At 38.2% G+C, this 27,462-nt stretch overlaps 1 protein-coding gene across 1 annotated transcript; it reads left to right on the top strand.

Moving 5' to 3' along the window:
- Nucleotides 1-16,158: 16,158 nt before the first annotated feature.
- On the top strand, nucleotides 16,159-19,180 carry ved (ventrally expressed dharma/bozozok antagonist). The gene is made up of 3 exons (XM_049604491.1): nucleotides 16,159-16,399; nucleotides 17,414-17,673; nucleotides 18,767-19,180. The coding sequence occupies exons 1-3, from the start codon at nucleotides 16,159-16,161 to the stop codon at nucleotides 19,127-19,129; spliced, it is 864 nt and encodes a 287-aa protein (XP_049460448.1). The 3' UTR covers nucleotides 19,130-19,180.
- Nucleotides 19,181-27,462: the final 8,282 nt, after the last annotated feature.

The raw sequence follows: 27,462 nt of genomic DNA, 5'->3' as shown, positions 1-27,462 counted from the left end.
TTTAAGTCCAAGTAGACGTTTGTGCCAAATTTGAAGAAATTCCTTTGAGGTGTTCTTGAGATACTGTGTTCACAAGGATTGGACGTTCCCCTTTAAGAATAAACTGATCAGAATTTGGCAGTCGAACGTCTAAGGTGTCTAGATGGAGAAATCTACATCCAGAGCCGTGACTTTTTGGACGGACCAAATGTACAGAGCTGTAAAGTTGTCCACCATGGTAGCAGTTAGCTGCTAGCTAACCGTAGCTAACTTGTTTGTCCATTGTTTGGTCTGTGACGTAATAGGTCAACAGGAAAAAGGTCCAACACTAACAAGCTGAAAGGGGGCATATCTCCACCTATCGTAGAGGAGTCGCACATACTTGGCTCAATAAATGGATTCCCCTCCCGTGCTTGTATACTGGGACAAGGACAGTAGTCGAGCTGTAGCTGTAGCTGCACTTCACTGAGTGAGTGGGCCTCAGTTTAAACCTCCAGACTGACATGAATTCAGGCTGAAATAAAGTTAATTTTTCTGCCTCTGAACAGTGGGGTCGATCATTGTGGAGGAAACCAGTGCTTGAAAAAGTGCTTGAAAGTCCTTGAATTTGACTCGCCCCTGTCTAAACGAACCCTGCATCTACTCTGAGATAGGAGCTAAAGAGGTTGGCGTTCTGACAACAGTCATCAGTCCTGGTTCTTGTGGTGCGGACACATTTAAATGTTTTTTATCTGCTCCTTTAAGTCTAACGTCGCACTGGTAATCAAGCTGGGCAGTGTGTGGAAGCTACTGAATAACACTGGTCATAAATTCTCTATTCTGAAATACACTCAGTTACCAGTTTGTTAGGTACCTTTGAATGTAAAGCTGCTGCAGTCTAATGAGACAGTCCTCCTCAATGAAGGTTAGAATGTTCAGTTTGTGTTTTAACTGTTTCAGAGACGTGTTGATTCGACTGTTCAGGATGAAGTTTGTGTTGCTGTTAAACTGTAGGATTAATTGTTGTATTAGACCATTAACAACCCAATAAACTGCTAACTGAGTGCAGCTATCCTCGATTAAAGAATTCACACCTCAGATATTAAATGCTGTGATCCTGCTGCTACCTCTGTAACATGAGTGCCTGTGAGACGATGTTTGTTTTAACCTGCTGAGCTGTGCTGTGCTGGCTGCTCTTTACTTTGAAATAAAACGTATCAACTAAGTCTTAAAGGAAAAGTCTGGTGATATTATATACATTTTTATTGTTAATAAATCCGTCACGGTGACGATAGAGGAAGAGTCACTGGATTCATCCCCATTACAGAGAAATACAAACCGTACTAATGAACCTTCATTAATATAGGCCTATATTTTATCTCCAAGTGCACGTCACACACTGAGCGAGCCGCATGTTAATGACGCTGTGGGCTAATGGGCATGTAGCTACTTCCATGTTTCACATGATACGTCATGTTTGTAGTCGACCAATGAAGATGAGTTTACATATCACCTTGGGTTCGTCCTTCACCTTCTCAAAATGATCCCACACTTTGGATTTCCTGCCCGACATGTTATTAACTAGCCTGTGGAATAACCGCAGGTACCAGCCCTGGAAACTAACCTGACTGCTGTCTGACTGCTGAGCGTGGACACTTCCTGTGTCTGTCCTTTCAAAGTAAAGTCACACATGCTCCAGTTACATAGGGTTTAAGTTATTTTGACAGGGCGCAGCTCCTAATAGAGTTTCATGTTTGTTTGTTTTGTTTTTCTGTGACTAACCGACCAATGAAATCTTGCAGATTAATGCCCTAGTTTTCGGGTTGTCTGTACATCTGTCCGTCCCATCCTTGTGAGCATGATTTCTCAAGAACATCTCAAGGGAATTTTGTCAAATTTGACACAAACATCCACTTGGACTGAAGAATGAATTGATTCTAGTTTTGTGGTCAAAGGTCGGTGTGACCTCACAAAATATGTTCTTGGCCGTAACTCAAGAATTCATACACTAATGACAAAATGCACCACCAGTAGGAACCCCGTAGGAATTTCTTCAAATTTGGCACAAACGTCCACTTGAACTCAACAATAAACTGATTTGATTTTGGTGGTCAAAAATCAAAGGTCAGTGTGACCTCAAAATTTGTTTTTGGCCATAAGTGAAGAATTCATTCTCTACTTATGACACAAATGTCTAACAGGATAAAATAATGAAGGTCAAAAGGTCAAAGGTCAGCTTGACTGTGACATCATCATGTTTTAACGTCATATCTCAGGAACAGAAGGGGAGACATTTGGTCAGATACTGAATTGGTGACTCTAATCTTGAAACTATGCTGATTTCAAATTCAGTGTGACGACAAAAAGGCCTTAAAAGTCATTAAATAGCCTTAAATTTGAATTAACTACAAACATTTTATCTAATTTCATTTAACGATTTTTTAATCTTTTTGTGAAAGTGAGTGAGGCCTTTTTATATTATAGCTACATTTCTAATGTTGTAAACAATTTAAAAAAAATAACACTGTCATTTTACTTCATACTTGCACTTATATATATGATATCAGTCTTTAAGGCTGCAAAGAAGGAATTCACTCCTTTCCCAAAGAGAGAAAACACAAACGTCGGTTGGTTTCTCCTGAACAGTCACACTGTGAGGGGATTAACTCAGCAGCAGATTGTGGTAAATAAGAGACGTGATAAGAAAAGTTTGATCCAATCAAACAAGAACAGAGCTGAACTTTAAAACTTCATCATCAGTTTGACAAGGAAATACAGAAAATGACTCTGTAAGCTGGCGCTTTGCAAAGATGTCTCTACTTTAATGTTTCTGCACAACTCGTCGCTTCATGCTCAGCAGGACGTGTTTTAGCGTCTTAAGGAACACACACACACATACACACACCTGTGTACTGCTGACCTGTATTACATAACGTCCTCAGCGTCTTATCTGTTTTCAAGAGAAAACCACACAGCAGAGATCCCACAGCAGATCTCAGCGACAGGAAGTCACTCATCCACTCCTGAACGTTTGAGGTGCTCGTGTTTTACTTCTACTTTATAATTAAACTCCACCACATCTCTGGGAATATCGTACTTTTTACTCCGCTACAGTTGTCTGATAACTTTAAGTAGTTTTCAAAAGAAGATTTTACATTAAAGAAAGCCCAATAATCTCATTAAAACACATTATAAGTGATTAAACCAAAGAAACTGTCCCGTTGTGTCTCCTTGTCATGTTTCACATGTCGCTGAGTTTTAAGCAGTTCCATCAGAAAAGACATTTTCCAATTAAACTTCTAAAAACACAGCAGTGAAACGATAGTGTAGTCCTATAGCTGCTACAGAGTCACAGCTGTGACGACAGTAAAAGTGCAAACGATCCAATATTTCACAAAAAAGAGTAGGAAAAACAAAAAAAACAGGAAGCAGATCTGTGTGTCTGAAAGCTTTGTCTGTGACAGTGTGAGACAGCGTGGCGTCACACGGTCGCTGTTTCTTTGCAAGAATTTAAGGTTACATGAACGTTCCTGTTCAGGCGTTCCATTAGTCATGTGACGACCCCTCAGATTTATCTGGTGACTCTTGGAGGGGCCCGACCCCCAGGTTGGGACCCACTGGACTAAACTACCAGTGTGTGAAGCAGTTCAAACTGTCTCCACCTGCAGCAGCTGGAGCACGCTGCTCCGACAGTCACAGATCAGCCACTGGAGATCTGAATATTTCTGCACTTTGTTCTTCAGTGTGTATTAAATCTGCATAATCCTCCTGATTCCTTCTCGTCCTGCGGGTTTTATACAACAGAGATACTTGTGTGTGTGTGTGTGTGTGTGTGTGTGTGTGAACTCACAGGCGTTTCCTTCACCTCTTCCTAACAGCCTCATTAACCTCTAAATACCAGTTTAACATCAAAGGCCGTGTCAGAGCTCACACCTCCGTCTCCTCTCACGTCCACGCTCTTTGACGTGCACACACACTTCCTCACATCCTCACAGTTTATTTATTTCCTTTATTTTTCCGACAATACAGCTGCATGAAATGTAAATAAAACACTACACACAGTTTATAGTTGTAAAAAAAAAAACGCAGTCAGGAGGTTAAAAATAAAGCTTTCATTAATGTTTCTGCGTCAGCGTCGACACGTCTCTGTTTCTGACACCGAATGTGTGAAGCAAAAGTTTCTGAGGGAGAAGGAGACATCGTCCTCCGCCGAGGAGACTATCAGTCTGAGCCGCTGTGAGAACAGAGAGCAGAGGGGTGTGTATGTTAATGTGAATTAATTCAGCTGTGGACAAAGGACTTACAGCACAAACCTTCATCTCAGTATGAAAAACTAATGATGTGTAGTTTAAGTTTATTAAAGGAATTAATAGAAATGTTATCTCACTCCTCTTCGCTGCCTCACCATGCTTTATTCACCTGACATGTTCCTGTAGAGAGAAAACGAAGACTTAAAGCCTTAAAGAGGAAATAATGAAGTAGTGGCAGCAGCACTCGCATCCTTTTACTCGAATGTACCGAAACAATTTAAAAATACTCCGATACAAGTAAAACTTGTGCATTTAAAAACCTTTCCAAGTAAAAAACAGAAGTGCTGTCAGAAAATGTAAAGTATGAAAAGTAACAGTACCTCAACATTATACTTAAGTTAAACATTTCAGCGCCTCTCTTTAATATCAACAGTGAAAACAGAGGTCTGTTTGTCTGTTTGTTTGCGAGTAAGCACGAGCTGTTTATGCTTTGAGCACAACAAACAGAAACCCATTCACCTGAGGAAAGAGCCAAAACTCAGCTGCAGATTTCTGAAAAACTTAAAGTATTAAAAAGAATAAAAAGCCTTAATGTCAGTGAACAGACTAAATTCAGGAGCGCTGCTTCTGATCAGCTGAATAAAAACACACAAGAACAACTTCAGCAAACCAAAAAATCCACAGCTGATGCGATGTGATTAATACACTAAAATACATTTATTTTTTGCACTAGAATTAATTTAATTAATGCACTAAAATAAAATCTAGTAATTACACACGAATAATGTAATTGTTGCATTAGAATAAATGTGATTATTAAACTTAAATATATTTTTTGACTTGAATAAAAGTCATTTTTACTCTTAAATAGAACATAATTATTATAACAAAATAAATATAATATTATCTTACTATATAATGCCGAAAACTCTGTGTGTGTGTGTGTGTGTGTGTGTGTGTGTGTGTGTGTGTGTGTTCCATGTTTTTCTCCTCACTGACTTGGTCAATCCATGTGAAATTTGGCACAGTGGTAGAGGGTCATGGGAGGATGCCAATGAAGCAATATTACATCAGTTGGCCAAAGGGGGGCGCTATAGCAACCCATTGAAATGTCAAACTTTGAATGGGCATATCTCATGCCCCGTATGTGGTAGAGACATGAAACTTTGCACAGAGATGCCTCTCCTCATGAGGAACACATTTGCCTCAAGAACCCATAACTTCCACTTATATAGATTTTCCACCATTTTGAATTGTTTGAAAAACACTTCAAATGGATCTCTTCCTAGGAAGTTTGAGCGATCTGCATGAAACTGGGTGAACATAATCTAGGGAGCAATATCTAAAGTTCCCTCTTGGCAAAAGTTGGAAAACTTCCTAAAACTGAGCTTCTATAAGGCAATGAATATTCATCACATAAAGGTGTAGAACATCTCAAGGGTTTCACCCATCACCACGCAACTTTGTAGGCATATGACCACACATAATCTGAGGACACTCCATTATTGACCCCATCAAACAAAATGGGGGCGCTAGAGAGCTCATTTCTTATCTAGGCCTAACCGCCATATGGATTTTTACTAAACTTGGTAGATATGTAGAACAGGACGCCTCAAGGTGACTGGAGAAATTTAACTCTAATTGGCAACTGGGTGGCGCTATAACAACAGAAAAATGCTTCAAAATGGCTAAAATGCCACCGATCGCTGTGGCTCCCCCTGTGGACCAATGTTGGTGTTGTTTCTAATGTTTGGTATGACTAAGTCATGGTATGGTATGCTGTACATAATCACGGAAACTGTCAGTGTGTCATTCTGTCAGTCAGTCATTCTGTCTGTCCCACGTTTTTCTACTCACTGACGTGGTCAATCTATGTGAAACTGCACATAGGCATTGAGGACTGGCATAGGTAGAAGGTGACAAAGCTACCAATGGCTATGGACCAGTATTTATAAATGTAATGACTGCATATGATCCAGTAGGTTCGTCCTCATCAGCACGTCTCAACATTTGTTTGTTTTTTATTATTTGAGTGAACTGATCCTTTAAATCACCTCCTTGTTTGTTTATTTGCAACACAAAGTTTGCTCTGAGTGTTTAATCTTTGTTTATGTCTGTTTTCGTGTGTGTGTGTGTGTGTGTGTGTGTGTGTGTGTGTGTGTGTGTGTGTGTGTGTTATCATCCATGATGGGGGGGTCATCAGTCCTCGGCCCCAGCAGGCTGCCTCTGTCTGTGGTGAAACAGTCTCCTGCTGAGCTCGTCTTTGATTGGCTCCATTCAGACTCTTTCATCTCTAATGGGCCTGTTTGCTGCTCTGTTATGGACACAAACACACCTCCTCCACCTCCTCCACCTCCTCCACCCCCTCAGGTTGCTGTCGAGAGACCAGAGGGAGACACATGTCCCAACCTGGCCCTCAGATCTCTGCATACAGGAGGGAATGTCTGCGTCTCTATCAGCTGATAAAACCCCAAATCAGTCTCAAACTTTAACACAGAAAATCTTACTGTCAACAAATCTCACAAAAAGACCCCAAACTACAAGTTAGTCCTTCTTTTAATAGTTTCTGCCCCCTGTGCTTGGCTCTGTGGTTCCTACTGAAGACCTAACGCTTTAAAAACACAAATAAGTTATTAACAACAGCTGGTTACTGTAGTTTTGAATCATAATATATTTATTGAGGACTATTTTCAGCAGCGGATTAATCCACATTTGGTGCTCTGCGATGAGGTGTTAATAACTCTGATCAACTGAAAGTCAAAAAGTTGAGATAAAATTTCATCACAATATATTTTACTTGATTAACAGGCTGCATGAGTTCACCATGAATCCTCTTTAAGTTGTTTTTAATGTTTCTTTTTTTACATAATAATTTCTCATCCCTCTGACAAAAAGACTCACAGTTTGTCCCCTAAAATATCAATTCTTAAGAGGAAGGGCAGGAAAAGTACAATTAGAAATAACCCCCAAAAAATGTAAAAAAAAAAATATATATATATATATATATATATAATAAGATTAAAATTGATAGAAATAGATAATGATAAAATTAAAAAAAATACATAAACCCTTGGCCTCACCACTGGCCAAAATTTAAATTAAACAAATATGTTGTCGGAAAAAAATATGTGTTTGATGAGTGACACGTTTCAAAATTTAAATAAAACAAATATATTAAAGCAGCTAACAGCCATTTGTTACAATTGTGCATGTTCAGCTTCAAAAAGAAACAAATAAAAGGCACAAGTTAAATTAAGTTTACGCATTTAAAAACAACTTTCTTTCATTTGAACTAAGAAGGTGCTTCAGTTCCTCCTCATGTGACTGTTTTGTGTATTTGATTCCCTGGAAATAATTTGTTTATTGTCATTACACTCAGGTACAATAACATTTTGCACGACTTATCTTGATGTACGCTCTAAAAAAGAACCCACTGGTTCAACTTAAAGAAATTATGTTATTGTTTCTAATGCATATTTTTAAGTAGGTCCAACTCATTAACTCTGACATTAATGAGTTATTTTATAACCTAATGAACTCAATTTGTTTGGTACAACCAACAGGATTTGCTTTGACCTCAAAAACCTTAATTAAGTTGAACCAACATAATATTTCTCTAAAAGTTGAGGTGATATTTGGTGGTCAAATTATTTTATTTAAGATATTATAACTTATTATTTCACTGAAATCCCACGCAAAAATGTTTTTGGTTTTGCAAACTGACTAAAACACATTAATGAAACAAACATAATTTTTGAATGCTGAAAAACGTCTTTATTTTAAGTGTTGGACCCATGAATCATTTTTAAAGCCTAGTTTGAATAAACAATAAATGAAAAAAGTAGCAAAACAGTCGTAGAAGTCGCATCATGTTAGAAAAAAGGCACAAGTTAAATTAGATTTACGCATTTAAAAACAAACATCTTTCATCTGAACTAAGAAAACTTCTCATTGTGCTTCAGTCTCCGTCCTTTACCTTACTTCTTTGTGTATTTTATTCCCAAATGATTTGTTTACTGTCATTACCCTCAGGTACAATGAAATTTCACTCGACTTATCGTGATGTAGTTTAAATAAAACAAAAAATAAAAGTAGCGGAACAGCCGCAGAAACGGTGTCAAGTTTAAAAAGGCTCAAGTTAAAATTTCTGTCATTTGAAGTAAGAAAACTTTGTGCTTCCTGACGATGCTGACAAAAAATAATCAGAAATAATTACAAAACTTTTCTTTCTTATTCCCCAGAAATGATATTTTCAGTTTCGTCCTGCAGCAGTCGAGGTCCCATTGAGCCAAAAAACAAGCTAACATGTGTAAATAAAGCTGAATGGATTCCTCTATGCAGATGAAGGTGCTGATGGCGCCCAATAATCATTGATCCTTGCTGCCGGCAGACTCCAGCATTTGCCCGCCCCGTCTGTAACACAGTCAGTTAAGGCCTCTTCCCCTGTCCCATTGATCCCTATCAACCTCATCAAAGGCTCCCGGGGCTTTGATGGGGCCGGCGGGACAGGTCCCGGTGGACGAGCAGGCGCTGCAACTCCCCTCATCACATGAAGGACAGGAGAGGGGACGGAGGTCTGTCTCGTCTTTAGACTGTGACATTTAAATTTCCCCCATGAATCCAGGAGCTGGAGGCCGTGCTGCTGTGACGCGGCACACCTGAGGGTTACCAGGGTTTTATGGCAGGTAATAGTCCATATCCCCCAAACCCTGACAGGTAAAGCAACGTCTCACTGATGTGGTGGAGTGTGTGTTTGATGAGTGACACGTTTCAAATTGTTTTAATTCCCCAGTCGACCCTCCACCATCACAGAGTGTGTTTCCTTATAAACAGTAAACAACAACAACACCGTCATCTTTGAAGAATACTTTCATAAATATTTACTCGTCACGGAGACAGACACACGTGATGCATCAGTGCTACAGCTGTAGCTGCTCCAGGTGGAGACAGTTTGAGCTACTTTATACACAGTTAGTTAGTCCAGTGGTCCCCAGCCTGAGGTCGGGCCCCTTCAAAGGTCACCAGATAAATCTGAGGGGTCGTCACAAACATCTGAGAAGTTTAGTCGAAACCACTGATTTACGCTTTACGTACTGAGGAAACTAAGTAAAAAATACTAAACGAAATATGCTCCATTAGAACGAAGGACACATTCACTCTGGCACTATTTGGTCCACTTTAAACGAACCCTGGTCCACTTCCACGGATACTTCGGTATGTGTGAGCGCTCACTCTAACTCTGGTGCGGACCAAATGAGCGAACCCTGGTCCGCTTGAAAACTGTCTCGGTTCACTTGCAAGTGAACTTTGGTGCGGTTCGCTCACAGTGGGAAATGCAAACGGACCATCCAGCGAACCAAAGAGAGGAAGTGAACCTAAGAGAGGACGTGACGCATGCTTTTTTTTCTCTTTTGTTTCGGGCAGCATTGCCCCAAACGAGCAGCTGCTGTAATGCGTGACATTGTCCAGGCGGTTTGATCCGCTTTAAAAAGTGCAGTGTGAAAGTGAACCGAACGAAATGAAGGTGTGAAATTTTTTGGCATTCCCCGCCCAATCGAACAGAGTGCCCCGGACTATCCTGGTGTGAATTCTGTACGGACGTCACAGCAGCTAAATGTACGACAGAATTTCTTACTGCCGCAGGTGAAAACTGAGTTTGTGGATTGAGAGTTAAATTTTTAAACCTGCAGGCTGATGAACTTTCTCGGAGCTGCTCGTCACAGAGCAGGATGAGGGAGCTGATGAGGTGGAGCAGGCTGACAGACAGACAGACAGACAGGCAGAGAGGCAGCACTGCAGGGTCGGAGTGACGACAAATAATCAGGACCTTGATTCACCACCTTTGGGATGTGCTGGAACGGGAGATTCTCATCATGGATCAACTGTGTGATGTCATCATGTCAATATGGACCAACATCTCTGAGGAATGTTTCCAGCACCTTGTTGAGTCTGTGACACCAAGAATGAAAGTATGAAGTGACTTTACACATGTGTAAATAAATGTCTTCTCACAGCTCGTCCTATAACTCATCAGCAGTAAATGAACTGTATTCTGTTCATAAGCTGAGTTAGAACAACCTCAGGAGTAAAACCACAGTAGATCACAGTAGAGCCAGAGTTGATATCAGCTGTGACATGATGATGTCACTGTGTTTCCTCAGGAGCTTTATGGCATGCGTCTCATGTTGGGCGTGTTGCTATCAAAGCTCAGAGTCTCTTTGAAGTGACTCAGGATCTGTTAATGAGCTGTTAGCACCACCGCCCCTCCTCCTCCTCCTCCTCCTCCTCCTCCTCCTCTGTGGACTCATTTGCGTTTTCTTTTGCTGATTTTAGGAAATTTGGTTCACTGAAAATAGAATTTTGTGTTTTACAATAACAATCTTACTTTTTTCTTCATGTTCATGTGTCATTTTTCTTGTCTGTTTTTAGTTGTTTTTTTTTTTTAATTTAAAAAATTTACTGGCTGACTTTTTTCTTTTTTTCTTGACCAGCGGTTTTTTGTTTGTTTGTTTTCTGTTTTTAATGGTTGTTTTTTTTCAATCCGTTTTTTACTGGCTTTTTATTTTTTTTATCTTTTTTTTTTTTTTTAACTTTTTTCCATTACCATTTTTTATTATTATTATTTAAACTGGCTATTTTTTAAATTATTCTTTACCAGCTGTTTTGTTTGTTTGTTTGTTTTCTGTTACTTTAATGGCTGTTTTTATATATATATATATATATAAATGTATACAGTACAGGCCAAAAGTTTGGACACACCTTCTCATTCAATGCGTTTTCTTTATTTTCATGACTATTTACATTGTAGATTCTCACTGAAGGCATCAAAACTATGAATGAACACATGTGGAGTTATGTACTTAACAAAAAAGGTGAAATAACTGAAAACATGTTTTATATTCTAGTTTCTTCAAAATAGCCACCCTTTGCTCTGATTACTGCTTTGCACACTCTTGGCATTCTCTCCATGAGCTTCAAGAGGTAGTCACCTGAAATGGTTTCCACTTCACAGGTGTGCCTTATCAGGGTTAATTAGTGGAATTTCTTGCTTTATCAATGGGGTTGGGACCATCAGTTGTGTTGTGCACAAGTCAGGTTAATACACAGCCGACAGCCCTATTGGACAACTGTTAAAATTCATATTATGGCAAGAACCAATCAGCTAACTAAAGAAAAACGAGTGGCCACCATTACTTTAAGAAATGAAGGTCAGTCAGTCCGGAAAATTGCAAAAACTTTAAATGTGTCCCCAAGTGGAGTCGCAAAAACCATCAAGCGCTACAACGAAACTGGCACACATGAGGACCGACCCAGGAAAGGAAGACCAAGAGTCACCTCTGCTTCTGAGGATAAGTTCATCCGAGTCACCAGCCTCAGAAATGGCAAGTTAACAGCAGCTCAGATCAGAGAGCAGATGAATGCCACACAGAGTTCTAGCAGCAGACCCATCTCTAGAACAACTGTTAAGAGGAGACTGCGCGAATCAGGCCTTCATGGTCAAATAGCTGCTAGGAAACCACTGCTAAGGAGAGGCAACAAGCAGAAGAGATTTGTTTGGGCCAAGAAACACAAGGAATGGACATTAGACCAGTGGAAATCTGTGCTTTGGTCTGATGAGTCCAAATTTGAGATCTTTGGTTCCAACCGCCGTGTCTTTGTGAGACGCAGAAAAGGTGAACGGATGGATTCCACATGCCTGGTTCCCACTGTGAAGCATGGAGGAGGAGGTGTGATGGTGTGGGGGTGTTTTGCTGGTGACACTGTTGGGGATTTATTCAAAATTGAAGGCACACTGAACCAGCATGGCTACCACAGCATCCTGCAGCGACATGCCATCCCATCCGGTTTGCGTTTAGTTGGACGATCATTTATTTTTCAACAGGACAATGACCCCAAACACACCTCCAGGCTGTGTAAGGGCTATTTGACCAAGAAGGAGAGTGATGGAGTGCTGCGGCAGATGACCTGGCCTCCACAGTCACCGGACCTGAACCCAATGGAGATGGTTTGGGGTGAGCTGGACCGCAGAGTGAAGGTAAAGGGGCCAACAAGTGCTAAACACCTCTGGGAACTCCTTCAAGACTGTTGGAAAACCATTTCAGGTGACTACCTCTTGAAGCTCATGGAGAGAATGCCAAGAGTGTGCAAAGCAGTAATCAGAGCAAAGGGTGGCTATTTTGAAGAAACTAGAATATAAAACATGTTTTCAGTTATTTCACCTTTTTTTGTTAAGTACATAACTCCACATGTGTTCATTCATAGTTTTGATGCCTTCAGTGAGAATCTACAATGTAAATAGTCATGAAAATAAAGAAAACGCATTGAATGAGAAGGTGTGTCCAAACTTTTGGCCTGTATATTACTAGCTGTTTTTTCTTTACCAGTTGTTTTTCTATGTAATTTTTACTTTTTTTTACTAGCTGTTTTTGTTTTGTTTTGGTTTTTAGCTATTTTTTTATTTTATTTTATTTTATTTTTGGCCAGGTGTTTTTTTAATGAATGTTTTTACTGGTTATTTTTTAAGTTTTGTTTTTTTTCCTTAGTTTTTCTGACCCTTAAAAGAGAATGACACAAAAATAATCAAAATATATTTTAATTCACATCACATTTAAAAAAAAGAATACATTATTTAAAATATTTTCAATGCCAGTGTTTTATTTTTCAGTGGGTTTTTTTTTATTCAGTGTTGATTTTTCCACTTTGAATGTCAAACTTCATTTTTGATGTCAAAAGTTTCTGTCACTGCTCTGTCTCCTCCCCCTTCTGTCCTCTTCCTCTCCTCTCCTCCTCCTCATCCATTCATTACCGCTCTCATTACCTCATCAATGGAGCCGTGTCTTATTGACCAGATTAACCCTTTAAACCCACGATGTGTCTGACCCGCGTCATTTACACACAAACACCGCCTCCCTCCCCATCCTCCGTCCTTCATCCTTCCTCCTCCTGTCTCAGGTCTATCCAGGCCGCTGCCTGATGATGATGATGATGGTTATGAGCCTCTTCACAGGCAGGATCATCATCATCATCATCATCATCATCATCCTCAGCTCGTTATCAATCACTTTAACTTGATCCCTTAATCCTCTGTTCAATATTCAAAGGACACAAAAACAGTTTGAGGTGATTGAAGGCGCCTCAGAGTGGATTATTACGTCATACAGGAAGTACTCACAGGTACTTTTACATTGGTAAAGTATCCGAATACTTCCTCCACCACTGGGTTATACAGCTCTGTGATACTTCGTGTGATCATGTGACATTTTTATAACAAACAATATTCCTGTGTCGTCAGCAGCTGCTGACAGATTAAAATATATTTTGTTTGCAGTGGATTTACTCGAGTACTGTACCTGAGTACAGCTGGTAGAAGTGGGAAGTTTTGCACTTTTTCCACCATCTTTAATTATATTAAGAAAATAATCTAATGACTGACTGAAGCTGTTTTGCAGAGTTCAGTATTTATGACACTGAAAAAATAATTTTGCATTGAAAAATAAAAATAAAAAGTATTCAAAAGTATTTTATTGTAATTTTTTCTTTTTTTATTCTTTTTTTTTGCATTGTAATGTGTTTTTCAGTAACACTCTTACTCTTTTATTTTTTATTTTTCTCGCTTTCAACTATCTGTTACTGTTTTGGTGTGGAAATAATCAGATCTTAAAAAAAGAATAACATACAGAAAAATAAATAAAATATAAAATAAAAAAGTATTATAAATTTATAATTTATAAATATAAAAATATTAAAATAAATTTTAAAAAATATATTTTTGGTGCCTGTGTTTTATTTTTCTATTTTTTGCCATCAATAGTAAACTGCTGCTTTTTATTTTATTCTTTTTAATTTTATTTTAACTTCTTTCAACAACAGTAAATTCATACATGAGGATTTCTCCACATGAAGTACCTTTATTTCAGATAGTACTTGGGTACTTTAACTTGTAATGGAGTATCTTTACACTGCTGTTGGTACTTTTACTTAAGCAAAAGATCTGAATCTCTGAATTTCTTTATGAGGTCTGCTTCTTGTTCATCCTGTAACACGACTCTAGAAAGTCTCTCATTTGTTGAGGTCATTGATCTCTGTCGGATCATTTTCTTTTAATCCTGATCAGTTAAACTCAAGATAACAAGCTCAGACGATGGTGAGTGTTTGTCTTTAATCTGGGATGATCCCGGATCAGTTTTATGAAACCACTCACTGCTCGTTTTGTTGCTGATTCACCTGACGGCTCCTTTTCAACCTGAGCTAATGGAGGTTAATGATCTGAGCTTTGATTAATGACCAGAAAAGACACATTATCAGGTGCAGTTCAGTCCTTCATAGAAACCGCATGCTTTTATAAAGTAGATATTTCTGTTATGTTTTATAAACATATCTCCTGTGTCAACAACGAGCCTTTAAACTCTTTATGCCATCTTCACTACAGAGACCTCTCTCTCTTTTACTGCATCATCTTTGACTGACTTATTCAGGATTTAATATTTTTTGTTTATTTATTTATTTGATTTTATTTAAATATGGACTTATTTTTTAATATATTTATCTATTTATTTGCTATTTTTTTAATTTGACAGACTTGGACAGAGCAGTTAATTAATTAATTTATTTATTTTTATATAAATATTTACTTTGTGTTTATTTTACTAAATTTATTTTATTTTTGTATTATACAATTTATTGTATATATTAAATTTTTATTACATTTTTTTGGGGCGGGGTGGGGCTTGGACTCAGCAATTCATATTTTTATTCATTTATTTATTTTATGTTTTTTGTCTTTAGTCTTTTTTCTATTGTAGAATTAATTGTATGTATTTAATTTTTTTTGTTAAATATTTTGTTATTTTATTTTTAGTTATTTGTGAATTAGCAATATCTGTATTTATTTATTTAAATAGTAACTTATTTTTATTTATTTTATTTTGTATTTGGGGGACTTGGACTCAATTGTTCATATTTGTATTTACTCATTTAATTTTATTTATTTTAAGTTATTTTTTGTATTATGTCATTTTTTTCTATTATATAATTTATTGTATGTCTTTAACTTTTTAATGTGTTTTTTTTTCTTATTTTTAGTTATTTGTCAATTAGCAATATGTTTATTTATTTATTTTTTCAATTTTTTATAGTAACTTATTTTTTATGTGGGTTTTTTTTTCCTATTTAATGGTTTAAAAAATTTTTGGGGGACCTTCATATTTTTTATTTAATGTAATTGTTTGTATTTTGTCATTTTTTTCTATTCTAGATTTTATTGTTTGTATTTAAATTTTAATTGAATTTTTTTTCTTGTTTTATTTTTGTTTATTTTCTAAATCAGCAAATTATTTCTTTTTTTTTTTTACGTGTTGGAATTATCTGTAAATTAAAAACCTTCATTCTGTCTTTATGTTACCTGTAAATTCACAGGGGACGGTGGACTCTGTCGTGTCTCGTGATCTTTTCCCTGAACCTGGATGTGGACGGTCGGAGCAGACGACATGAATCCAGCTGAAACTGTATTTGGCCTGTATTTGTTTTACAGTGAGGACGTGGTTGTGGAGGAGATGCAGACAGTTTGGGCTGAGGTGTGTCTATTATCTTTTTTTTGGAGGCAGGAAGGAGGAGGAGGAGGAGGTGGTGGTGGGGGGGTGGGGGGGGTCCTCCCAGACTCACTGGAGCCTCACTGTAACAGCCTCACTGAGACTGAATGAGACGTCTTAATTACTCCAGTTGTGAAAACTAAAGGAGGGAGGGTGGGACGGACGGGAGGACGTCTGCTTTGATCTCAGGTCTCAGGGAGTTTGATGCTCCCTATAAATACTCACAGGCTGTGATGAGGGGGCAGTTCAAACCCTCCAAGCAGCAGGACCAGGACAGACCAGCACACCACCTCCTGCTCTTTGGACACAACTTTTAAATCTCCACTTTGAAACCAAAGGATTTACTCTAACACTTCACAGCCATGAGAGGACACTTCTCCATCGAGTGGATGGCTCAGAGCAGCCAGCAGCCTGCAGGGACAGAGACGGTCTCGGCCTCTGGACCTGGACCTGCTGCCTGTGGGACTCATTCAGAGAGTCTGCCGGGTTTTTACTGCAGACAGAAGTCTGAGAATGTACCAGAGCAGCAAGAAGCCAGGAGCCAGGGCCTGGATGGGTTCAGCCTGAGCTCCCTGCAGCACCAGACCTCTCACAGTAACCAAGGTGAGTCCAGACTTATTCACAGTACCTTCACTTTACTGGAGTATTCCTAATTTATGCCACTATCTTTCTGCTTCACTACATCACAGGGAAAATGACTGCACTCTTCCATATTTATCTGAAAGTTAAAGTTACTGTAAAAATTAAGATCTCACACATAATCTGTTTCATCAGCTTTTAAAATACACTTTGAATCTCTTTAAGCAGATAAAAGATCACGTATGTGAAGAGGCACATTTTATAAATGTCTTAATCATAATAAATCAGGTTCAGGTGCAGCAGAAATAACGCAAAAAAAAAAACTCAGTCCAAAGAGAAACACACACAGTTCATTGAGAAACTGTGTTTGAACGAGCCGTAAGGACTTGTGTGGAGTTGTGATGTCACAAAAACACTGCATAAAGGTAGAAGCTGCTGCTAAAGTGCCCTCGCAGTGAGGGAGGATTTTTACTTGGTGCCAGCTTTATGCTGAGGCTACACTTTACATAATGCTTGGTGGTGGTGTGTCTGTGTCACTGTGCAGTTACAGCTCTGAAACACCAGTCAGCGGTGGGGTTTCTGTGAAGTGCTGTAAAGTTTAGTTGATTAAAAACACACATTAAACACACATTAAACATGGCTTCATAGAGACAGTCTCAAACACAAATCAGCTTCACTATAACTCACAGCATTCACAGACAAACACTTGTCTTTATCTGGACACATTTTCCCCACAAATACAACATGCTAACGTTATTAGCACAAGCCTATGGCATTTTACATTGTATAAATTAGCCTAGCAGCTAGCAGAGATTTCTTCTGCTCTATTTTAGTGAAGGCTTTATTGTCTTCACAATTTATTGTTTCCTGTCTGTGAAATTAAAGTCAAGTGTCTTCTTCACCTGCCAGTTTCTACTTTCACAGCAGCCTTAGTTACTTAACAAATTAACGACAATGGAAACACACTCAGAGTTTATGAAATGTGTTGTGAATGTTTCCATCAGTCTAACAAGACGTCCTCTTTGTTCCTCTCTGCAGGGACTGAGGCAGGTTTCAGCAGCGGGACGGAGGAGGAGACGTCCGGTTACGAGAGTGAAGGAGGTCACTCCTTCTCCCCTTCAGCCCCTGCTGACTGCACCTCCACCTCCCCTGCGTCCCCTCCATCAGGGAGGAGGCCTCGCACGGCCTTCACGGCGGAGCAAATCAGCAGCCTGGAGAAGGCCTTCAAGAGGAACGCTTACCTGGGAACACAGGACAAGGCGGAGCTCTGCAAGAGGCTCAACCTGTCTGACAAACAGGTAACAGCCCCACATGACTTATCAATTTATCATAATCAGTACACTGATGTGTGTTTACTGGGGTCATGACCTCTGGGTTTTTATGACTCAATTTAAAAAATGTGTCTGCTCCAAATAAAAATCTACAGGGTATTTCATAAGCTGCTTACAGTATTTTTGATTTAATTTAATTTAATTTAATTTAATTTAATTTAACTTCGACTCAGAAGTCCATACTTTTATTTTTTTGTTTAATTTTTATTTAATATTTTCTTTTTGGCTGTTGTATTTAATGTTATTTGTATTATTAAATTTTTTTCCCACCACTATACAATTTTCCTGTATTCATTCATTTAATTATTGTTTCTTATTTTATTTTGAGCTGTTTGTTAGTTAGCAATTTATTTGTGTATTCAGTTTAACTGATAGATTTACTTATTTATTAATTTTATCAATTTTTAAAATATATTTATTAGATTGGACTCAGCAATTCCATATAATGGATTTTATTAAAAATGTACTTTTTGTTTTTTTGTATTGAATTGTTTTTATTATAAATTTTTTTTATTACTACTTTACAAATTTCTTCTTTCTTCTTTTATCACAGTTTTTCTCATTTTATTTTAAGTTAATGTAAATGATTTATTTGTGTGTGTGTATATATATATATATATTTTTTTTTTTAATTATTCATTTTTTTATGTAGTTTCTATGTAGTTGTTTGTTTTTTTTATTATATTTGGGACTTGGATGGACTTAGCAGTACAATTTTTACAACTCTTACAGGTTTCATTGTATTTTTATAATTTCATTTTTTTCCTACTATATAATTTTCTTGTTTTTATTTGCATCTTTAAATTATTTTTTTTTCTTTTTAATTCTAGTTATTTGTTGGTGATTTATTACTGTTGTTATTTGGGGGTCAAGGACTGATTTCATTTTGTGGATTTTTTAAATTTCTAAATTAAGTTGTTTTTTTAAAGAAATATTTTATTTATTGATTGATCACATTTATGATTTCCCCAATAATATCTTGTCTTCAGCCCTGAGAGAAATGTTAATATTCTGCAGTGAAAACTTTGTCTCATGAGACTTTGTCTTTTCTTCTCCTCAGATCAGAAACTGGTTCCAGAACAGGCGGATGAAGCTGAAGAGGACGGTGCAGGACGCCCTGGCTCACGCCTGCCAAGCAAACGTGGCCTCTCAGTTCATGCATTACCCCGAGCTGCAAGGCTACAGGCCGGGGCCCTACCCCAGGTACCACTCAGCAGCAGCAGCAGCAGCAGCAGCACAGGACGGTCCGGCCGCTGCCTCCTACATCCACCCACACAGCCTGCAGTACAGCTCCCCTCTGCCCAGCGTCCCCTCACTGCCCCTGGACTCCTTCTACCAGTACAGCAGCCTCCCAGGAGTCATGCTGCCCTCCACCTCCTCTCCACTCATGGCCTCCTACCCAACGTACCCTCAGTACTACTGATCCTGGACATGTGTTTACCCAACGTACCCTCAGTACTACTGATCCTGGACATGTGTTTACCCAACGTACCCTCAGTACTACTGATCCTGGACATGTGTATACCTAACGTACCCTCAGTACTACTGATCCTGGACATGTGTTTACCCAACGTACCCTCAGTACTACTGATCCTGGACATGTGTTTACCCAACGTACCCTCAGTACTACTGATCCTGGACATGTGTTTACCCAACGTACCCTCAGTACTACTGATCCTGGACATGTGTTTACCCAACGTACCCTCAGTACTACTGATCCTGGACATGTGTTTACCCAACGTACCCTCAGTACTACTGATCCTGGACATGTGTTTACCCAACGTACCCTCAGTACTACTGATCCTGGACATGTGTATACCTAACATACCCTCAGTACTACTGATCCTGGACATGTGTTTACCTAACGTACCCTCAGTACTACTGATCCTGGACATGTGTATACCTAACGTACCCTCAGTACTACTGATCCTGGACATGTGTATACCTAACGTACCCTCAGTACTACTGATCCTGGACATGTGTTTACCCAACGTACCCTCAGTACTACTGATCCTGGACATGTGTTTACCCAACGTACCCTCAGTACTACTGATTCAGCTGCTGTGATATTCTCTCAGACAAAATGAGACTGATTTTTATTCCTGTTATCCTGATAGAATCGGTGCTGACAGAAATATAAGTAGAAACATGGTGACCGCTGTGAAGCTTGAATCAAACAGGGTGGTGTGCAATAATGTGATTAATGTGTGTGTGTATAGTTTGGAAATATTTAAATCTGAATCTATGAAGTGTTTTATTTGATTTGTGTTTGTTATGTGAAATCAGATCGCTAAAATAAAATCATTATTAAACTCTACAGGTCATCTGGTGTGTTTTTATTTGTCATATCTGGAACAAGTGAGCTGCACGTACTCAGTCCTGTCCAGGGGCGTAGTGGATGCTGGAGTATGTGGGGTACATGTCCCCTGCATCTGCTGTGTCTGTCCTCAGTGTCCTCTGTACTTTTGCATTCTGTAAATTGAGTCTGACAGTCGTTCAACTCATTTCAGCAAGTCAGAGCTGGTTTTTCCAAGTTGTCCTGGATGCACCATGAGCAGGTGGGGAAGGTGCTGCTGATGTCACCTCAGCAGAGAGGCCTGCTCCCTCTGTTGCCTCTGTGAGCGTCAAGCAGGGAGGAAAATGTGCAGCAAACAAGCCAGCAAGAGGCAGAAAACCCTGCACTCGATCTTTATATCAACCACACCACATCCTCACTGTGACCTCGTCACATGTCCACGTTTGGTCATGGACTTTCCACGTCCACATATGACGTCCAAGGTACCCTGGGTGTGTTGGTTGTTGACGTTCAGGACGCCCTGTCTTTTCACAGGGATGGGATGTGACCAAATACACTAAATATTTTGAGGTACTTGTACTTTACTTGAGTATTTTCATTTTCTGCCACCTTATACGTCTACCCCACCACATCTCAGAGGGATATATTGTACTTATTACTACACTACATCTAAAAAATATGTATTAGTATTACTGATCTAACAATAAAATAAGTCTTAATGTTGACACTCACAGGGGGCAACTTTCTGCAGAATGCGTACTTTTGATATTTAAAACATATTTTGCTGCTACTTTTGTGCTTTTACCACAGGATTTTGGATTGAACTTGTAACTGAATATTTCTTCATTGTGCTATTGATATTTTTTATTTCCTAAGAAGTAAAATTAAATTCATACCTCACAAAACTTAAAGCACAATAAAAATGTCTATTTAATTTCTCTGTGATATTTGCAAAACTGAAACCAGCACATAAAAACCCTCTGAAAATGTAACTGAGTTATTTAGAAAAAAATATTTATTTATTTATTTTATTTTTTTCTATGTGTTAGATTTTTTACTATTTGGAGGACTTGCACGCAGCAGTTCCATTATTTAAATATCATTAAATATTTACTTTTTGTCTGTTTTATTTAATTGTATTTTTTTTTATTTAATTTGTTATTTTTTTAAACTACTGTACAGTTTTCTGATATTAACTTTTTTTATTAATTTTTTTTAAAAATACATATTTACTTATTTATTTTCTTTTAATTAGGTAAGAAATGTCCTACAAATGGCAAAAAAAATCTTAAGAAAATTATTATTTAAAAAAACAAGAGAAAACTTTATTTGTAATTATTATTATTGTTATTATTAATAATATTATCATTATTATTATTACATTTTAAGTTTATGTTACAATTATTATAATTTTTAGACACTCCTTTAGACCATTCTCTTGTTTGTTTTTAACTTTATTATTATCATTATTATTATTATTATTATTGTTTTACTAATTTCTTGCTGATTTTCAGGCTCATTTCTTCTTTGGTTGCTCAAATCAAAGGGTTAATGAAGCAGTGACGTCATGCTGCAGCCGGCGGGCACGCTCAGTGACACCAATCAAACACACCCGTGATATTGCGTCACCAACAGGTGTCTTCCGGAGCTGACCAACGTGCAGAGTGAGGAGCGGCTCGTGCTGGATCCTTCAGGTGGATTAACCAGGTAGCCTACTTCCTGCCGTCAGTGAGGAGCTGTGACGTGCAGTGAGGTGTGTGGACTGTTTATACTGGTTTCACTGGTCATACTGGGACAGAGAGGCTGAGCGGACTGGTCACACTTTGAGGATGAGGAGCGGTGAAGCTGTCCCTGGAGCAGAAGGAGGAGGACTGCGCAGTGCACGAGACTCACATGATGACGCTCGGACAGGTGAGTACAACTACACGCCCCCTCTGATGGTTGCTCACACTGTATGTTGCTAGGCAATGTGGAGTTGTGTGCGTGTGTGTAATACAGTTGTGTAAAACCTATATGTGTGTGTGGAGCTGATACAGTTTGGTGTGTGTTTTTTATATCTCTCCAGCTCTTTGGGATCAGTAGGATCTGATTATAAGAATAAGAATAAACTAGGTCTAGACATACACCTGTATCTGTATCTGTTCAACCATCTAAACCATCTGTATCCATAGATGTACTCGGAATGGGTGGAGTTTGAACTTGGAGTTTGGGCGTGGCTTAATCCGAAAATGAATATGTGATCAGTGAGGTGCTATAATAAGGACAAGATAATGTGCATATGTCTCATCGTTGTTCGAGATGAGTCCCACCGCTGTTGTGTTGTCAGTGAATTCTATGATTGTATTTGTGCGGTGTGAAGGTGTGCAGTCGTGGGGGCTTAACACACAGCCTTGTGGTGCTCCTGTGCAGAGGGTCAGACTCAGGGAGGTGTAAGGGCTGTGTGTCACAGTGTGTGGGTGGTTGCTGAGGAAGTCCTTAAAGGTAGGGTCTGGACGATTTTCCAGTTGCTGTTTGTAAACACACATTCAAATTTGGCCCCTCCTATCAGGCTCAACTCTCCCAGGTGTACGGAGCCCGGAGGCACGGAAGAAGGCTTCACTGAAGAGGTTCAGGCAAGGCACGCGCTGGTGCACGCTCGGGCACGGCACCTGTGCTCTCTCATTGGCTGGGGAAATCTCCGCCCAGAAGTGGTCCGAGCTCACAGAAACATCAAAATACAGTTAAAGGGCAGGAGCTCTGCAAACAGAGTCACCACCACACATGAGTAGAAGCCCATAGGTGATGATGAAGCAGGATTTCATTTGTATATGTCTATATTTTGTTTTGTTAGAAAATCCTCCAGATCCTACCTTTAAAAGATAACTTTGGTATTTTTCAACCTGGGCCCTATTTCCCCATGTGTATGTGTGCGTATGATCCATGGGTACAACTTGTTCTAAAATTGGTTCAGTACTGGGGGAGGCGGATGCAGCGGGGAGCCGCGAAACGAGCTAAAATGGTAACGGCGGCAAATACGTCCCGTATAAGTTTGCGTATTAAAAGTGCTTTTTTTTTGCCACTGACTGGTTCAGATCACCAGTGCTGAACCTCAGTCACAGTTGGTCAGTGAGACCAAGGTCCTGTAGTTTCCTGAGCTGCCAGCAGGGGGCAGTAGTGTTAAAAGCAGAGCTGTAATCCACAAACAGCATCCTGATGTACGTCCCCTTCTGCTCCAGGTGTGTTAAAGCAGTATGAAGGGCTGTATTTATGGTGTCCTCAGTGGATCTGTTTGCCCTGTATGTATACTGGTGCTGGTCTAAGGCGGAATTTATACTTCTGCATTGAATCAGCGCTGTAGCTAGAGCCTACGCCGTAGCCTGACGTGCACCTCCTCAGACATGAAACTCCACAGTGTCACAGTGACGCAGACCTCCTGTCTGTCTCTGTGAGCTGAAACCATTTCCCTCAGTGGAAACAAAGCTTTGATTTACTTTAATTTCACAGATAAGAAACAATAAATTGTGAAGACAATAAAGCCTCCACACACTGTGTGTGATTTATCCTGGCTGAAATATGAGCAGAGCAAATCTCTGCTAGCTGCTAGGCTAATTTATACAATGTAAAATGCCATAGGCTTGTGCTAATAACGTTAGCATGTTGCATTTGTTTGGAAAGCGTGTTTAGTATAAGACAGCTGTTTTGTCAGTGAACCTTGTGAGCTGTAATGGAGCTGAATTTTGTAACGTTACCATTGTTACATGTTGCTGTTGTCCCTGGCTTCATATGAGCAGAGGCAAAGTCTGCTAGCTGCTAGGCTAATTTATACAATGTAAAATGCCATAGGCTTGTGCTAATAACATTAGCATGTTGTATTTGTGGGGAAAATGTGTCCAGATAAAGACAAGTGTTTGTCTGTGAATGCTGCGAGTTATAGTGAATCTGATTTGTGTTTGAGACTGTCTCTATTAAGCCATGTTTAATGTGTGTTAATGTGTGTTTAATGTGTGTTTACTGTGTGTTTTGAATCAACTAAACTTCACAGCACTTCACAGAAACCTCCACCACCCAGTGTTGTGGAGGTGTAACTGCAGAGTGACACAGACACACTGCCGCACGAGTATAAATGCTCACAACAGCGTAGGCCACATGTGTAGGGTCTGATACACACATATAAGTCCTGGTTAAGGTGGGGAGAGGGTGGATCTGATGTGCCCCAGGACTAGTTTTTCAAGGCACTATGAAGTGATGGGTGTCAGTGCGACTGGTCTGTATTCATTCAGGGAGCTGATGTTGGTCTGCTGGGGCACTGGGATGGTGATGGCCGGGACAATAGCGTGCTGGACGCTGTGGTGTCCAGTCGTCGGTTATATTTGATGTCCGGTCACTTCTTGTGAGGCTGAGGACGGTGGTTGTTTATTTATTGTTGGTAATGAGTTGTGTGAAGAGGCTGCAGAGTTCATCTGACTTTGGTTCTGATGTTTTCCACTGTTGTGTGACTACGCTGACATTTAACACATTGTATTCAGTACATGTTCTTTAATTTAACCTCCGTTATCTTTTAAAATGTGACAGTTACTGAGAATAGATTTCATTTACCTACTTTTTACTTTAGGCAAGTACTTTAACTCGAGTTACATTTCTGTCAAGTCCTTGAGTACAATATTTTTGTACTGTTTCCATCCTTCATTATAACAGACCTACTTTTTACTTTAAGTACATTTTTACACTCATGCTTTTACTTGTACTTGAGTAAATTTTATCTAAAGTAACAGTATTTGTTACAGTACAGTATTTTATGCAGTATTTTAGTCCTTTAGGCAGATGCTGTACTTAAGTTACATTTCTTTCAGGCCCTTGAGTAGAATATTCAAATACTCTTTCCATCTTTGTTTACAACTGACCTTCTTTTCACTTCAAGTGCATTTTACACACATACTTTTTCTTGTACTTGAACATCAATATTTAAAACATGTGCAGTCCCACCCCCCTCCACAATAAAGACATGAAAGCAGCAGAGGACTTTTATTTTGACAACATTAAACGCGTCTTAAATTGACGGCAAATTGTTGCGTAAAAATTCAACATAATCCAGAAAATTACATGTTTGCTCCAACAGAGGACCCTCAAACTCCACTGCTTCACATGTGTCCTCCCCAGTGTTGAAACGAAACCTGTGGCCTTGACTAAATGTAAAAAAAAGTGTTTAAAATTAAGAGTTGTGCTTAGCTTGTGCTGGAGTTGTGCTCCAACCAAAACAACACAATTTATTAATTTTAATTTCAGTAAAAAGACAGATTATCACTGAGAATAACCAGGACTATTTGTCCTCTTTTGGGGTATAGATTCATGTTTTAAACACAACTTTATTCTGCTTTAAAATCCCAAATTTCCAAATGTTTTGTGCAGCCCCTGTTCCAGGTTCAGACCAAAGTGAAATCGTTTCAGTTTAATGTGTTTTCCTCAGAGTCTCAGTCACTGGATTCAGATTTCAGCTTCATGTTGCACAATTACTGAGAAATCACACGTTTCACAAGTGTTCCTGTGGCAACCGCTGACAACACTGATGTCATGTTCCTGGGAATATTTCAGGGAATTCAGTGGGTTTAATGACACACCAGCAAGACTGATAATGAGAATTTAATGGCTTAGCAATAACAACAATAAAATAAAATAAAAAATATGAAATAAAATACACAGAAAAAATACTGTATTAGGTTTAATGACACAAAGAGGAGTTTTAAAGCAGACAGATTTGAATATTTTTCAGATTAAATGTCTCAGAATTTAATGTTTTAGGCAAATAAATAAATAAAGTTTAATTAAAAAGTAAATGAATGATAACAGCAACAACAATAATAAAATAAAGTACATAGAAAAAATATTAAAATATTTTAGTGGGTTTAATGACAGAGTGTTTAAAAGCAGACAGATTTTAATATTTTTCACTAAATGTATAGTATCTAGACTAAATGTCTCAGACTTTGATGTTGTAAGGCAAAAAATAAATAAATAAAATGTATATTTAGTGGGTTTACTGACACCAGGAGGAGCTACAGTGCAGACTGAGTCTATTCTTCAAACATAAAATTCTGTTTTCAGGCAGAAATTAAATAAATTAAAGAGACGACTTTGAAACAAGATTCAGACTAAAACGTAGGGAGATGACATTTACAGAGAAGATACATCAACAGTTAATTTAGTATAAAATGAGAAATGTTGTGATTTAAAAAATAATAATATTGATAAGATAATTGTATAAAGTCTGGTCGGTGGCTCCAAACGTTCTCCTTTGACTCATGACTTCAGTATTTCTCCTGTAAAACTCTCACTGCACGCCACTGTGCACAAATACTTTGACTCTCTCTGCAGGAGTGAATCCTGCTTTTCATCACCAACCTGTCCAGCATAAACATAAACAACATAAACATGTGTGTGCATGAAATCAACACAACACAACAAGAGGGTGTATGAAATGAAACAACTCTCCAGCTCTGTGGTTTCATCCGTGAGCTCACAGGTGCTGCTGCCACCTGTGGACAGAAATAGGTACTACAATGATAATGCTGCAGGTGGTAATTTAGATCAATAATCTAAAATATGATCAAGTAATAAATTATATTGTAATATTATCAATTAAGATAAAACTCAGCAAGCTACCCAGCAGATAGAGTGCGCTCCATCTTTACCAGCTACAACATTAAAGTGACAGACACATGAATATGTCAATAGTTATAATCCAATAATATAATTATAGTTATTCTGAAATGGGCCATTCTGCATAATGAGTATTTTGCTGTTGGCGTTTTAAGCATATTTTGATACTTACTGACTAAAATAGGATTCTGAATGCAAGACTTTTACTTAAACCAAAGTATTTAAGTTACTTTTATTGAAGTTAAAGATTTAAGGACTTATTCCACCACTGGCTTTTAAAATATGATGTATTATTGTTGATTTAACTACACAACTGTGTATTAAAAACCTCAGCAAATTGCCTTGATTTCTTAAAAAAAAAACATGGGAAGAAGGCAATGAGCAACAAAAGAAGAAATGACCCAAAATTAGCAAAAAAATAGTAAAAAGAGAAAATTAAAAACAAGAAAATAAGTAAAAATAAAATAAATAAATAAATAAAAATATGAACTGCTGAGTGTAAGTCCCCCAAATAAAAAAGTATACAAATAAAAATAAAAAAAACAATGAAAATAGGTTAATATTTAAATGAATTTAAATAAATAATTATTGCTAATTGACAAATAATAAAAAACAAATTAAATACATACAATAAATTATATAATAGAAAAAATAAATAAATAACAAAAAATAAAATAAAAAGTACAACAAACACAAAGTTGATATTTAAATAAATAAATAAATGAATAAAAATATGAACTGCTGAGTCCAAGTCCCCCAAATAAAAAACAAATAAATAGAGAAAAACTATAAAAATAAGTTAATATATTAATAAATTTAGTAAATAT

The sequence above is a fragment of the Epinephelus fuscoguttatus genome, linkage group LG18 (assembly GCF_011397635.1).
Source record: "Epinephelus fuscoguttatus linkage group LG18, E.fuscoguttatus.final_Chr_v1".
NCBI classification, from domain to species: Eukaryota; Metazoa; Chordata; class Actinopteri; order Perciformes; family Serranidae; genus Epinephelus; species Epinephelus fuscoguttatus.
The sequence above is the reverse complement of the archived record's forward strand: the minus strand, read 5'-3'. Positions and strand labels throughout refer to the sequence as shown.